At 38.3% G+C, this 16,717-nt stretch overlaps 1 protein-coding gene across 2 annotated transcripts; it reads left to right on the top strand.

Moving 5' to 3' along the window:
* The first annotated feature begins 9,280 nt into the window (after positions 1–9,280).
* On the top strand, positions 9,281–11,161 carry LOC111896735 (NADPH-dependent aldo-keto reductase, chloroplastic). Of its 2 annotated transcripts, XM_023892724.3 has the most exons (4): positions 9,281–9,501; positions 9,632–10,269; positions 10,349–10,597; positions 10,720–11,161. In XM_023892724.3, exons 2-4 carry the CDS (start codon positions 9,703–9,705, stop codon positions 10,966–10,968), a joined length of 1,065 nt encoding a protein of 354 aa, XP_023748492.1. In that variant the 5' UTR covers positions 9,281–9,501; positions 9,632–9,702; the 3' UTR covers positions 10,969–11,161. The 2 variants fall into 2 exon arrangements, with proteins under 2 accessions (XP_023748492.1, XP_023748491.1); XM_023892723.3 differs by having other exon boundaries at positions 9,281–10,269.
* Positions 11,162–16,717: the final 5,556 nt, after the last annotated feature.

Here is a 16,717-nt window from a genome sequence, read left to right on the forward strand (position 1 = left end):
AGAAAATCTCCATGGGCTCCTTTATGGCGGGCACAACTCCAAGATCACCAATGAAGTTCTTCAGCCATATTGCCTCCTTCGACGCTTCGCTCACTGCAATGTACTCTGATTCGCACGTTGAATCAGCTACAGTTTCCTGTTTGGAACTTTTCCATGTCACTGCTCCTCCATTCAGGGTAAAGACCCAGCCCGACTGCGAACGGTAGTTGTCCCTGTCGGTCTGAAAGTTGGCGTCACTATACCCTCGCACCTTCAAGTCATCACTCCCTCCGAGGACTAAGAACCATTCCTACGTCCTCCGAAGGTACTTAAGGATATTCTTCACTGCAATCCAATGGGCTCTGCCAGGGTTCCCTTGATATCTACTAACCATGCTCAAAGCAAAGGCTACATCAGGGCGAGTACAAGTCATAGCGTACATGATTGAGCCAACTACGGAAGCGTATGGTACTCGGCTCATTTCTGCTATTTCTGCTTCGGTACTCGGACTTTGAGTCTTACTCAACCTGGCATTACTTTGTATTGGTAATTCCCCATTCTTCGAGTTTTCCATACTAAAACGTTTTAGTACCTTCTCTAAGTAAGTGTTCTGACTAAGTCCTATTAGTCTCTTACTTCTTTCTCTCACTATCCTTATTCCCAAAATGTAAGAAGCCTCTCCGAGGTCCTTCATAGCGAAGCACTTCCCGAGCCAGGACTTAACCTCCTGCAGAGTCGGGATGTCGTTTCCTATGAGTAATATGTCATCGACATATAGAACGAGGAAGCTTACTATACTCCCACTAGCTTTGACATATACACACGGTTCATCTTCGCTTCGTACAAATCCAAACTCTTTGACTTTCTCATCGAAGCAAAGATTCCATCTGCGAGACGCTTGCTTAAGTCCATAAATGGACTTCTCAAGCTTACACACTCTATTCGGATTCTTCGGATCCACAAACCCCTCTGGCTGAGCCATGTAAACATCCTCAGCCAACTTCCCATTAAGGAAAGCGGTCTTGACATCCATTTGCCAAATCTCATAATCATGAAATGCGGCAATTGCTAGCATCACTCTAATAGATTTTATCTTCACAACTGGTGAGAAGGTCTCATCATAGTCAACTCCGGGAGTTTGAGTAAAGCCCTTCGCAACCAATCGCGCTTTATATGTGTGTACGTTTCCATCCACGTCGGTCTTCTTCTTGAAGATCCATTTGCACCCAACGGTCTTACGTCCGGACACATTATCAACCAAATTCCAAACATGGTTATCATACATGGATTGGATCTCACTATCCATTGCATCTTTCCATTTTACGGACTCCGGGCCTGCCATGGCTTCCTTATAGCTATTAGGTTCATCAAGATTTATTAGTGTACCATCACTAATATACGTATCCCCTTCGGTAGTAATATGAAAACCATAAAACTGGGGTTGAACTCTAACTCTATCGGAACGTCTAAGAGGTAAGGACTCGTCAATCGGTTCAACTGGAGTTTCCTCCTCGGGTTGATTGCCAGCGGTAGAGGTTCCTTCATCTATCAACTCTTGAATCTCTTCAAGTTCGATTTGCCTCCCACTGTCTCCTTGGCCTATGAGTTCCCGCTCTCGGAAAACTCCTCTCCTCGCAACAAAGACAACATTGTCCTTCGGTCTATAGAAGAGATATCCAAAGGATTTCTGCGGGTAGCCGATGAAAATACATCGTTCACTTCGAGGTTCGAGCTTGTCGTGAGTATCTCGTCTTACGAAAGCCTCGCAACCCCAAACCTTGATATGTGCCAACGAGGGAGCTTTCCCTGTCCACATCTCGTGAGGTGTTTTGGCAACCTTCTTAGTAGGGACTCGGTTAAGGATATAGGCGGCAGTCTCTAAGGCATACCCCCAAAAAGAGATTGGCAGTGAAGCACGACTCATCATAGAGCGAACCATATCCAATAAGGTTCGATTATGCCTTTCTGCCACACCATTCAACTGCGGTGTCCTAGGAGGCGTCAATTGTGAAACTATTCCACACTCCTTGAGATAATCGTGGAATTCAAGACTTAGGTACTCTCCTCCTCGATCGGATCGAAGCATCTTGATTTTCCTGCCCAATTGATTCTCCACTTCATTCTTGAACTCTTTGAACTTTTCAAAAGTTTCTGACTTTTGCTTGATTAAATAGATATACCCATATCTACTATAGTCATCGGTAAAGGTCACATAGAAGCGGTTCCCATCCTCCGTGGTTGATCTAAACGGTCCACATACATCGGTATGTATTAGGTTCAATAGACCCTCACCCCTTTCACACGTGCTCGTGAAGGGTGACTTAGTCATCTTTCCAAGTAAACAAGATCCGCATGTGTCATCTTCCCTAAGGTCGAATGACTCCAACACTCCATCCTTTTGGAGTTGGGCTATGCGTTTCTTGTTGACATGTCCAAGACGACAATGCCATAAGGATGCTCTATCCATACTACTGGAAGAATCTATGTTCAAAACATCATTTCCTAAGTTATCAACAATCATAACAGTTTCATATATTCCATTACATGGTATAACTTCAAAATAAAAGACACCATTTAGATAAGCTAAAATAGAACCATTCTCATTATTAAAAGAAAATCTAAAACCTTGTCTAAATAAACCATGAAATGAAATGATGTTTCTAGCCATTTCTGGCGAATAGCAACAATTGTTCAAATCTAAACTTAAACCATTCCTAAGTACTAAAGAATACACTCCAATCTTGGTCGCAGGCGACAATCTTCTGTTCCCCATGATTAGATTTATTCTTCCAGCCTCCACATCCCTATTTCTTCTTAGTCCCTTCACATTAGAACAAATGTGGTAACCACAACCGGTATCAAGAACCCAAGAAATAGCATGAGATGAATCGTTAGATTTGATTGTGTATATACCTGTGAAAGACGGCTTGATCTTTCCCTCCTTGATGGCTTGCAGGTACTCTGGGCAACTTCTCTTCCAATGTCCTATCTTGTGGCAGTGGTGGCACTCTGCCTCCTTCGGGTTAGGGCAGGGCTTAGCAGGATCAAATTTGGTCCCACTAGAAGAGGCACCATCTCGGGCTTTAACCTTACGATAGTTCTTAGATGAAGCCTTCCTATTCTTTCCCTTTCCTTGTCCAATAGCCAAGACAGGAGCAGCGGGCGGATTGGGAGTTGGTGCAACAGACTTGTCCTTGAAGTTGCTCTCAGCGACCCTCAAGAGACCTTGGAGTTTGCTTAGGGTGACCTCCTCTTTGTTCATGTGGTAGGTCATCCTAAATTGATTGTAGCTCGGAGGCAAAGAGTGAAGCACCATGTCGATCGCCAAGTCTTCCCCAAAGTCAACATTCAACTTGCGAAGGCGGTCGACATACCTTTGCATCTTTTGCAGGTGCACGGTAAGAGACTCTCCATGACCCATCTTAGCGGAAATCATGTTAGTGAAAATCTCATAACGCTCTTGTCTCGCGTTTTGGTGGTATCTCTCCAATTAGTCTTGATGCATCTCATACGGGTACATTTTCTCATAGGACTTTTGGAATTCGGAGTTCATGGTGGCTATCATGATGCAATGTACCTTCGTTGCATCGCGCTCATGAGTTTCAAAAGCGGTCATTTCAGCCGGAGTAGCGATTTCAGGGTTGATATTCTCGAGCTTCTCATCGAGGACATACTCCTTATCCTCATAGCGAGCTATGGTGCGAATGTATCTTATCCATTCGCTAAAGTTTGTCCCATCGAAAGTGACCTTTTGACAAAGGCTCATCAATGTGAAAGAACTAGCAGCAGTGTTGATTGCGTTCGACATCTACAAATAGAAAGGACAAAGATAGATTAGAATATGAATCCCTAATTATCACCCAATAAGAAAAATTAGGGCTAGGATCCAAAAACAATATTTACATATTAGAAAATGGATGTCGTAATCTAACATGCAAATAATATGAAGGTAAGTGAATGACGATTCACTAATTCTCCACCATAAAAACATAACTTTAAGTCCTAAATGTATTGAGAATTCCTAGGTTCGGATGAGATTCATTGAAACTATTCAATGGCATGTTTAAATCTCGATATGCCCCTCTTGTTTGTGACTGGGATACCGAGGATCACAAAGCGGGTGTGAATTACCATGCAGATTCACATTGTGCCTTCATTGTAACGATCACCTATTCGATGTGCCGGTAAACCACACACGCTCCATCGAATTATGATAAATAATGAATCACCCTTTGCCACCTTTGCTTAGAACCAATTAGTGTGCCGGTAAACCACACACGCTCCACTAACTTCTTAGCAAGGGTGCAAAGTGCAATTTCATGGGATTGCATCAATTCACTTTTCCTAAAGTAACTAAGATTGAGAAATTTTTAAAAAAGTGTAGTTACTTTGTATTTCATATTATACTTTTAATGAGAGGATGAGGTTGCCCTATCCTACCCGTTCAGCTAACGACCCTCCACCGATCAAGCAAGCGGTGGGTGTGAGTGTACACCCATTAAGCGCCATTTTATAGGCCGCAACCTTATACCCACCTTATAGATCAGCTTCGTGAATGAGGCCTACTAACGGTAAGACTAGCATTTTAATTATACATATATATATATATATATATATATATATATATATATATATATATATATATATATATATATATATATATAATCTTGTAATATTATATTAGTATAGGGTTGTATTTTAAACTTTTAAAAAACTAGGGTTTGAAATTTAAATTGTCTAAATTAAAACTTTTAATCACAAAACATAAATTTCAAAACTTGAGGACAAGTTTTAAACATTTAAAACATGGAGGATCAAATAACAAATAATCTCAATTAACAATTAATTCCATAATGATCCATATTTGATTTATTTAATGATTTCTTGCAAGATAATTACCAAATTAATCAAAATAATTAATTAATTATCATATAAGGAAATTAAATATTTTATTAGTTGATAAGTATCTTTAATTAGATCAAGATTATAGTCATATATATCAAAAAATCGGATTAGGGTTGATTTGATATGATAAAGGCAAGTTTCCATAAGATAAATATGAAAAAATCCAGAATCTGGCCCTTCCTGACGCTCGAACTCGTCGAGTTCCCAACTGGACTCGTCGAGTCAGGCCAACTCGTCGAGTCCACCATGGGACTCGTTGAGTTCATGACACAGAGACACAAAATTCGAATTTTGCAAACAAGATTCAAACAAACAAGCAACAATTTAATAGAAACCAATCTAGGCTCTGATACCACTGATGGGTTTTAGCCATAAGAACTTTCCTACGTGCGCATGCAAAACCCTAATGCTTGGATATAGGCTTTCTAATTAAACATGCTTTGAATCCAAGACTTCTAATGACTAATTAGGTATAAAACAATACAAAATCAAATCTAGAAGTTTACCTTTGAATCTCTTGTTTTGATCTTGTTGTCTTGGAGCTCTAGAGTCATAATTATCACTCCTCTAATGGCTTACAAACACCAAATAGCAAAGAAGATGATTTGAGAGAGAGGTTAGAAGGAAATCGGCCAGGGGTTCTTTACTTTAGATGAGATGCCAATTTCCCTTGACCATGGGGTCTATTTATACTTGTAGACTCCTTAAGGGTTTCACCTTAAACCCTAGTTGGATAATCTTTCCTTAAAGCAATCCAAATCCTTTCCTTAGATAAGCATTAGACGATTTGAGGCTATCCCTAGCCCTAGAATCCGTCCACCCTTCATCCAATAAGGATTTACAGTCTAAAGTGTAACTATCAAACAATTGACAGTTTATACCCTCTTATTTAATTAATCTCTTTAAGTCACCAAATTAATACTAATTAATTTATGACTTATATTAATCAAATAACAATATTATTATTCCTTATATTATTCTCATAATATATTAATAATATTTACTTTGTCATAATAAATCATCCTATCAAGTTGCTATGGTGAAGGCAACCTAAAAGGACCATGCACAATCGGGTCAAATACTTGCCTAATATAGTTGCAGCCTTAGACACTATTCCAACATTGTTGTATATACATAATGGCAGCTTGGGCATGTACACAAGGTATCCCTGATACAACCCACAAATTACAAGTAAAAGTATACTCTTGTAAGTCAACACCATAAGAGTAAAAACCATTCCTCACTTCAAAAGCAGTTACCCCGCTAGGATGAACATACCAGGTCCTGTAATTAAGAGTACATCAGCATATGAAAGATCATATTAGTGAATTAAATTTTAGGATAACTTACTTTATAGTTTCACCAAATGCTTCCATCTTCTTAATTGTTGTTGGACATATTTTATTATCCCATTTCTGTCCTTCTTCCTTCAGATTATAGAATCTTTCCATCATGTATAGTCGTATTTCCTCAAGCATGGCCAGTAGGAGCTTTTTTCTAGCATCCACGATAATTGCATTAAAACATTCATCGATTCCATTTTCTACTGCCTCACACGCCAATCCTCCACCATAAAAGGCCATGCACCATGAACTGGGATCCCTTGCCATTAGATGTTCATAAGCAGATGGACTAATATCCCTAATCTTTTGCATGTTCATGTTGAACCCCCCTTCAACAGTTGATTTTGCAGCAGCCCAGAACATATTTATAAACTCCACACCACTATACACCTTCCTGAAGTTGGCATATATATGCTTTGCACATTGTCTGTGTTGTGCAAGTGGTAGGACTTCCTTTGTAGCCTCAAGAAGCCCCTATTCATAACAAAAAACAATTACATCAAATAACAAAAACAATTACATCAAATAAACTAAGTATAAAGTATATAGTAAAGAAATAGTAAAGTTTTTGTGAAGTACCTTGTGTTGATCAGAAACTGCCATACCCCTTCCACCATCTAATTCTAAATCATTTGTTATCAATTCCAAGAACCATTTCCAGTTTAACTTGTTCTCTATGTCAACTATAGCCCAGACAATGGGATACACTTGATTATTTGCATCTCTCCCAATAGCAGTTAACAATTCTCCCTTACATTGACCTTTTAAAAAAGACCCGTCTAGTCCAATAACCCTACGACAACCAACCTTCAATCCTTCTTTTATTGCCTTAAAATAAATATATATTCTTTGGAAAGTAGTTGTGTTATCCTGGTTTTGACTCACAGTAATTTTAATTGAACTACCTGGATTTGATCTCAACAGCTCACCACCATAATCCCATAGTTTAGCACAGCGGTCACTCAATCTCCCTTCGATCAAAGACATGGCCCTACATTTTGCTCTATAGCACTTTGACCAGGACACACTGTAGTGGAATCTGCTTTGGATAATTACCTGCATTTCCTTACACTTCAACTTGGGCTTCCTAATCAGTTCTTTTAGAAATTGGTTTCCTAACCATGTTGGACCCATAAGGTTGGTATTTTTGTAATTCCTAACACACCTATGTTTGTCAACAAGTTTCTTAATTTGAAACGACCTCTCTGTGTTCATCCACGAAGCCCTAACATTAAATGGACATTGAAATTTTTATGGATCACTAGCACATACAACAACTAGCCTAACACTGTCACATTTCTTGAACTTTATCTTATAACCAATATAGATAGCATGGTTAGTTAAACATAACTTCAGTTGATGGGGTGATTCATACCTCTCTCCCAGAAGTGGTCTCATCTTGTTCCATTTAACCTTTGGATCGTGAGTGCTGTACTCAAACTCAAGCTTAGAATCATGGTCACTTTCACTTGATACTTCTTCATCATACCCGTATACTTCATCAGACCCACTTCCTTCTCGCATTGAGTCAAAATGATCTTCATTCTCCACCACATCATCTTCATTTAAGTCAACCTCGTCGTCGATATGTGTAATTTCAGGGATTGCAAAGTCATCACCTTCTTCACCAGCTATGTCGGGACACAAGCTGTTCAAGAACGCATCATTGCATCTCTTGGTTTGCTTCTTCAAATCCTTATCTACTTCAACATCAATAGTATCAAAATCCCAAATGTCTTCCATTAGCAAAGCTTGGAAGACTCGAACTCGTGCCCACAGTTGTCATCTTCTTCGCACGTAAAAAGCCCTAATTTCTTACCATAACTGTGTGTGATCTATCGTTGAAGGAATGGGTGTGTGATTTGGTCGACTCACCTTCCACCTAATCTCATTTAATGCCACATCGGTTTGTCACTGGTTGCAAGAGTGGTAACCGGGTAAATTGGGTGAATTCGCGGGTTTATCCGATATTTTAGGCTTTTCCGTTAACATTTAATAGTTTAGGACTTTTTCGTAAACGCCGGCAAAATAATAGGACTAAAATGGAGATTTCCATATATATATATATATATATATATATATATATATATATATATATATATATATATATATATATATATATATATATATATATATATATATATATATATATATATATCGATTTTTTATTTTTTTCTTTATTTTCGTTTTTTTAGAAAACCAAAAAAAAAAACTCAAACACCAAAAACGTAATATACTCTAATATATTCATAACCTTTACATTTTTTTTAAAAAATATCAAAAGAAATTATCAAATTGACGAAAAACAAAATATAACAAAAATACGAAAAAAAAAAAAAACAAAAAAAAATACAAAGCAAATACGAAAAATATATAAAAATATTCATACACTATACACTTTTTGAAAAAAAAACACCAAAAGAAGTTATCAAATTGACGAAAAACAAAACACAAAAAAACGAAAAAAAACTAAAAATATAAAAAAAAACGATAAAAATATAGAAACAAATTTAGTTTTGACTAAAAATAAAAAATAAATATAAAAAAATCAGTGAAAAAACATAAAAGCGAGTTTTGGACATGTGATGTAAGTTTTTCCAAACTAAAATGACCAAATTTGAATTTTTATGACTGATTTTGCAAAAAGTTTAACAGAATTAACAATGAAAATCATTAAATTGGTCTAGAGTGATAATTCTTATTCTCATTTGTTGCCAAAGCCAACAAAAAAAAAATTATGACTTTTCTCAATTAAAAATAAAAATATTGTGAGATTTATGAAAGAAGAAAAAACCCTTTACTATATATACGATTGGATATCTTTGAATGATTTTGGTTGAAATATTATTTCTTGATTAGCAACCAATAAAACAGTCGCTATACACGTCGGAATTGGTCCTTCAATTCCCACGAGGGAGGCTATGCTATGTATTTTATTAATTTAAAGCAAATAAACCCTTTTGTTTTGCATTACGTCGTCTTCTTCCTGTTTGTCGCCCATTCTTGTTGACCCAAAATTTCATTAGTCTATACATATAACGCCAGTTCTAGGTACATTTAGTTGACGATTCCCCTTTCTAAATTAGTTTTTCTATAGGCTCTGTGGGCCCACTTCGTTGCCTTCTTTCGTATTCTTGTTTCTGGGTTGCAGAGTGTAGACTCGATTCCTCATTAATTTCAATCCTTTCAGTTTCTTCATAAATAATTTCCAAGCGAAGATCATTCGACTGTTATTTTTCATCACAACAATCGGACGTTCATACATCCTTTCAGGGTTTTTCTTACTTAAATCACTCAAGTCTTCTTCTTCTTGAATCTTGATAGACTTCTTGTTTTCTTCTAATCTTGTTCATAACGGGTTTTCTCTTCTTTGCTTCAAATTTCGTTATTTAATTGCTTTTCAGGTATTCATAGTTTCTTGGTTATTTGTAATTTAAGCGCTATCGTTCTTGATCTATATCTTCTCCAAGGGAGTATGAAAGGGAAATTTGCGATATCAGGAACCAGCTTCCTGTTAAATACAGGCGCCAAGATTCCGGCCATAGGCCTCGGGACATGGCAGAGTGGCGGCGGCCTCTGTGCGGAGGCCGTGAAAACGGCTATATCCGCCGGATACCGTCACATTGATTGTGCACACCTTTACGGGAACGAAGCTGAAGTTGGGGAAGCTTTATCTCACGTTTTCATGGGTTCAATAAAAAGAGAAGATCTTTTCTTGACATCAAAGCTATATTGCACCATGAATTCCATCAATAAGATCGAAAATTCTCTTAGAGTTTCTCTCAAGAATCTTGGAGTCTCATACTTGGATCTTTACTTGATGCACTGGCCGGAGAGCCCGGAGTTTGGTGACGCCACTGATCCTCCGGCACATTCAAGTAGCGAATATAGACAGTTATGGAGTAAGTTGAAAACAACATGGAAAGCAATGGAACGATTGGTGGATTTGGGTCTTGTTCGAGCTATTGGATTGAGTAACTTCAACATACAACAGATAAATGAGTTGCTTAAATTCGCCAGAATTATACCTGCAGTAAACCAGGTTTGATTCTTATAACCATAACAGATTCTTGTTTGACCACAACAAATATATATGGTATATATGAGGTTCTATTATGTAGGTGGAGTTGCATCCTTTTTGGAGGCAAGATGAGCTTGTGAAGTTCTGTCGATCAAAATCCATTCATGTATCTGCTCACACACCCTTAGGAGTACCAACGGGTCCTAAACAATCTGAAAACGGGTCAAGCGAGGAAGATCCTGAAACACATCGAATGTCGTTTAGAAGGTCAAGATCGGTTCATGGACCGATGCTAAAGTTGTCGGTGGTGGCTGAAATAGCCGACAGACATAAAAAGACTCCCGAACAGGTACACTTACACTTCCTTTTTTTTTTTTTTTTTCACCACAAGCACAAAGTAGCTAGATGCATGGTAATTGGTAATTATTATTAATTAACCACTGGCTTTATTATTTGACTTTGTGTGTGTAGGTTATTTTGAGGTGGGGTCTTGAAAGAGGGACAAGTGTGTTGCCATGTAGTGTGAATCCTGACAGAATACATGAGAATATTGATATATTCAGCTGGGGCTTGTCGGACGATGAATATGAGAGGTTAAACCAGATAGAGCCGCAGGTATGTCTGTTTGGAAATGGGCCTTCGGATGCTGTCTCTGAGAATGAAGGGTCTGTGCTTGGGAGTGGTCCTCTTCAATCCGTTGATGAAGATGATGTTGAGTAAAGATGTTATTTTCTTGTGCATGATGGGATACTAATAGGTCGTATTTGCACTTGGAGTTGAATTTGTGAATGTTTTCTTGGGATGAAGTATGTATAAAAGCACCTGATGATGGATGTTACTATGTCCATTTACTCTTTGCTTGTTATTGTATAAATTGAGAATTCAAGTAATACATAAAAATCGTTCATGTCCATGTATTAGAAATGAACCCATTGCACGAGTTTGTCGTGTTGCTCAAGGTTGTATAACTCCTTGTTCGTTACTTGCTCGGCCAACTGCCGAGTAGCGAGTACTTTGGGAATATTCGGATTCGGTAATTTATTTAGAAATATTTTTAAGAAAATTATATATGTTAAAATCATAATTTGATTGAAATATATAACAAAATTAAATACATGTGAATACATAAAAAATGAAATACACACAATTGTTTCACTTCGTGAATAATTACTGAAAATTTAAGATATATATATATATATATATATATATATATATATATATATATATATATATAATAATAATAATAATAATAATAATAATAATAATAATAATAATAATAATAATAATAATAATAATAATAATCACATTTGTGTGTTAAATAATAAATCATTAAGTGTATTATACATCTTAATCTTGAAATTCTTGATTTTTTCTCTTTTTATAACAATTGTAACCCTTTGACCGATTTTGACTGAGTTTGATTTTGTTGACCAAGTAGGCCCGAGTAATACCAAGTAGGCCCGAGTTAGAGAGATGTTGACTGATTTTCGACCGAGTTTGACTTAATCTGAGTTTTTTGCCAAGTTCAGATAACTAGCCTCGGTAGAGGGCCGATTCCGAGTACTCGGCCGAGTTTTGCAACACCAGTGTTGCTTGCCATAAACCTGTGGGAGGTCCAACCACGCAGACAATTAGAATATATCTAATCGATGCAAGCATATCCGAAGATATTTTACACACATAGGTCCCGTTTGATGGTTGTTGTCTGGAAAAGTATTGTATGGGAAAGTGCTATTCGGGAAAGTTTTATGACTGGGAAAGAAACCATGTTGTTTGATTGTACATTTGACTGAGTGTGCTGAATGATGAAAAATGATCATATTACCCTGTTGTTCTATTCTGTGTTGGATGAAGTTGCTGAATAATTATAAAAACATACAAATCATCATACAAAATCAAAATTACACAATAATTATTTAAAAATCCAATTATAAATTGTCTTACAAAGTAATTAAACATAAATCAATTAAAATCCAAATAGAAACATACGGAAATGGAAACTAACATACTAATTTGCATACAACTCTAAAGTAAACCGGATGAAAGTAGTTGATTAGCAATTTGCTCACGCAAAGTAGCCATGTATTCAACGGCTTCTGAACCCCATTCTATGTCTTATGTGTTTTCGCCCTCAATTCCTTCACTGTGCGCATCAGGATTAACCATAACGTTCTCTTCAAAATTTGCAAATAACTCATCTTGGATATTGTATTTCCTTATAAAATTATGGACCACGACAAAAGCAATGACTATGTCTCTTTGTATCGGAAAAGGATAAGGAACCATTTGTTTTAAGATTGTGAATCTTGCCGTCAATACACCATAAGCACGATCAATAACATTTCTAAGTTGTGCATGAGCATGAGTGAACCTTTCTTCTTTAGTTAAAGGTCGACGTTCTCGAAAATCGGCTAACCAATACCTAGTGCCACGGTACGGAGCCATGAACCCGTGAGTGTTGGTATATGCGGCGTCATAAAGGTAATATTTATCTATATGTGAGTGACATTTATTATATAAATAATATAGATAATAAAACTTATATAAAGAATATAGATAAAATTATATAAAGATTAGAAACCTGGTGGAGGGAATGGAAATCCGGAAGTCGGATTGAATGCAACTTCTTTCAAAACTCTTGAATCATGTGTTATGCCCCCCCCCCCTTCTAGCCCATACAAAGGTAAATATCATATCAAAATCACAAATTCCTAATACATTTTGATAACATTCACATTTTCCTCTTCCCCTATACCGCATTTGTTGATCAACGGGCACAATTGCATTCACAGGAATTCCATCTAGTGCACCTACTGCTCCAGAAATATAGCTTTTAACCGTATTTGTCGTTCTGAGGCATGTCTTGTTGGATTAGGAGTTGTTGGTACTATAATTTCTTTTGCAAAACACATCATTGCAGTTAGGACCCCATGAAAACATTAATGAATGGTTTGTGTGGAGTGATGAAATCTTCCTTTAACCGCTCGAAAATGTTCATTATGTCCTATAACATGTAAAAACATAGCCAACTTCTCTTCAATGTTTATTGTCCTACTAGCTTGCAACCAACTTCTTTACGTAAAATGATTGCATAATAATACAAATGCCTCTTGTGTAAGACGCATCATGAAACAACCCAATTTTTTACAGAAAATTTCAACTTTTAATTACATTAATATCAATCACAAGATGCCCAAAAATCACATAACATATATGTATCAATTTAAAATTCAGAGTACGAAAACTAAATATGAAGACACTGGGGGAATGCATGCAAGGCCATCAAGCTGTACCCTTTCCGTTATCAGAAGAAGTACCTGAAACATGCAATAAAACTGTAAGCATAAGCTTAGTGAGTTTCCCAAAACATTCGAATCATATAATCACATAATACCATGCACACACACACAGACAAACACATATAAGTTTTCCATGGACTCCCTCCATGGTATTCATTGGAACGCCATGGGCTACCCTCATGGTCTTATATCCATGAGCCATGGGCTCCTCCCATGGTCTTGCCAAATGCCATGGACTCCTCCCATGGTCTACACAAATAATCCAATAACAAACAATTACATATTCCCATACAAATCATTTTGTAACCATTAATGGGCCGACCTTGGTGCCATCGACCCATGAGTGTGGTGAGAAGACTCACCTCAAATACCGAACGATAACTGACTAGGTCCCGGCTCTGAATATCAACTCTACTCAACCCCTAAACGAAAACAACTCCTTAAATACAACCCAAAATGCCTTAAAACCCCTTAAAAGTCAAACTTGGTCAAAGACTAAAGTCAAAGGTCAAAGTCAACGGTCCGAGCTGACCCAACTCACCGAGTTGTCCTTTAACTCGTCGAGTTTCTTCGTTAACTGCACAGATCAGGAAAACCCTCATCAACTCGTCGAGTTTAGAAGTGAACTAGCCGAGTTAACCAAAAATCCAACAACTTAATGCATTAAGTTGTTTCCATCGAATCAAGGAACTCCAATGAGCCCAAACCCGAACCTTAGTCTCAAAAGAGTGAGACTTAATGTAACATCCCAAAAATACGAGCCAAAAATTTCGTTTTTAAAACATGTACTTAGCAAAACATTTAGGAATAAATCATTCAATGATCATTTCATTTCACAAAAGATGTTGCACGATGGAAAAAATTGTCATAATCATAAAAGTGTCAGAGTACAATTTCCCAGGAAAATATCAGAATGCGGAATACAAGTAGGTGTGTGATGTACCGCTACCGCGCCGGCTCCTTCCCCTTCAAAGAAGAGGTACCTGAAACCAAAACTGAAAATTGTAAGCACGAAGCTTAGTGAGTTCCCCTAATATACCACATACCATACAATCACATATCATACATACTGTCGGGCAATTCTGGGGTGCCCGACCTACCCGGTACGACCATTCTCGGGTGCCGACCTACCCGTGTCAAGCCATTCTGGGGCGCTGACCTACCCATGTTAAGCCATTCTGGGGTGCTGACCTACCCGTCGGTCCTAACAACCGACCCTCGGGGACTATTCCCTTCCTACCACCACTATCACATATAACATATCATACCATCATATATCATATCATCACATACTGTCAGACATATCTGGGGTGTCTGACCTACCCTTCGGTCCTAACAACCGAACTCTACTACTATCACATATAACATATCATGCCAGCATATAACGTATCAGGTAGTAGCAAACCTAGATGATATCACAAAGAAAATCATCCAACATACAACTCCTACTGGTGGGCCGACATTGTGGCCATAGACCCACCGCTACTGGAAGGCAACTCACCTCGAAATAGCTGCTGATCTGTGTGGGAATTGACTATCCGCTGCTGCTGCCGCTCCGGAAATCCTCCGGCTATAATTCCCACAAAATACTCAGTCAAATACTGCTAACCGATTTCAGGGTAAATTGACCATTTACCCTTAACAAATCAAGAGTCAAATCACAGTCAACTACTAGTTGACCAGACTCGCCGAGTTGGCTTGCCAACTCGCCGAGTCCCTATCCCCTTTGTTTGACCATGAGCCCGTCTCTACTCGTCGAGTTAGGCATTAACTCGACGGGTTTTTTTTCCTTTTAACCAAAGGCCAATAGTCCTTCATCCTACTCGCCGAGTTGTATGAACAACTCGCCGAGTTCATCTTCATCCGAAGAACACTCTAAGCTGTGACTCGCCGAGTTGTATGAACAACTCGCCGAGTTGTTCTTGAGACAAGAAGATTGCCTTGAACTCGCCGAGTCATGGCATTGACTCGCCGAGTGACTTCATGAGTGAGTCTGGCTTCCGACTGACTGAGTCACACCCAATGACTCACTACTCCCAACCCGCAAATGCGAAAAGGAGGAAACTCAGGGACTTGCGACTCGACTCGCCGAGTCAGATGAATGACTCGCCGAGTCGGCCACATGCAAAAAACTATACACGCGATTCTGCTTGGATCCAGCTCATGCCATTCATAGATCTGGGTTTCTAGAGCATGAATAACACGTAAAGTTTCCAACTTTACGTGTAAATAATCACCAATAAAGGTTTTAGGGCTCAAAATGCACCAAAAGAGTAGATCTAGGACTTTCATGCAATATGGGTCCATAAAGACAGTAGATCTAAGCTCCTGGAGCTCAATCTCACCTAGATCTAGAGGCTAACCACTTATTACAACCCACAAAGCACAAACAAGCTTGGGGAAAGGCTCAAGAAGAATTTCCATGGAGCTAAAAGGGACTATAAGCATGAAAACAGAAGGGAAATCGAGTTATACCTTAAGGAAAACACTGAGATAGCTCAAAGATGCCTGGCCTCCTCCTCTTCTTCTTGATCTACTCTCCTTCCCACTCCAAATCTTCAAGAAAACACACCAAATGCTTCAAACGCACAAGGAACAAGGCTTGAACGAGGTATAGAGCTCTGAGGGTGAATGGGGGAGAGCTTGGGGCGGAAAAATGGGTTTAAATAGGGTGCAAACCCTTGAAATTTAGGGTTTCATCAGACAGCGGTGACTCGCCGAGTCGCCAACTTAAACGTGTTCCGGATCCCGTCCCTACTCGGCGAGTCGGACCTACGACTCGCCGAGTCCAAGGCTAAAAAGAAAAACACTAAGATAAATTTTACGTACTAGGAACCAGGTGCTACACTTAACCCATTAAACCCTTAAACCCTCAAAACCTAATCCCAAAACATAGATCTAGCATCCCATGGTTGGAAAATCATGTAAAGTTTCCAACTTTACGCCATGCATGCTAGAAAGGAACCATAGGACTCAAAATGGCTTAATAAAGGACTTATTGCATGAATGGGACCTAGAACCTAGTAAAGCATGCAACTGTAGCCAAGAGAGGTCATGAAAGGGTCATATCTAACATAATAACCCTTGGAACCCTCATCTTCTTCAGACAACCCAAACATAAAACCAAAATCAGGATAAAACATCAAACCAAGAGATATAGATGATAACAA

The sequence above is a fragment of the Lactuca sativa genome, chromosome 3, assembly GCF_002870075.4.
Source record: "Lactuca sativa cultivar Salinas chromosome 3, Lsat_Salinas_v11, whole genome shotgun sequence".
In the NCBI taxonomy this organism is placed as follows: domain Eukaryota; kingdom Viridiplantae; phylum Streptophyta; class Magnoliopsida; order Asterales; family Asteraceae; genus Lactuca; species Lactuca sativa.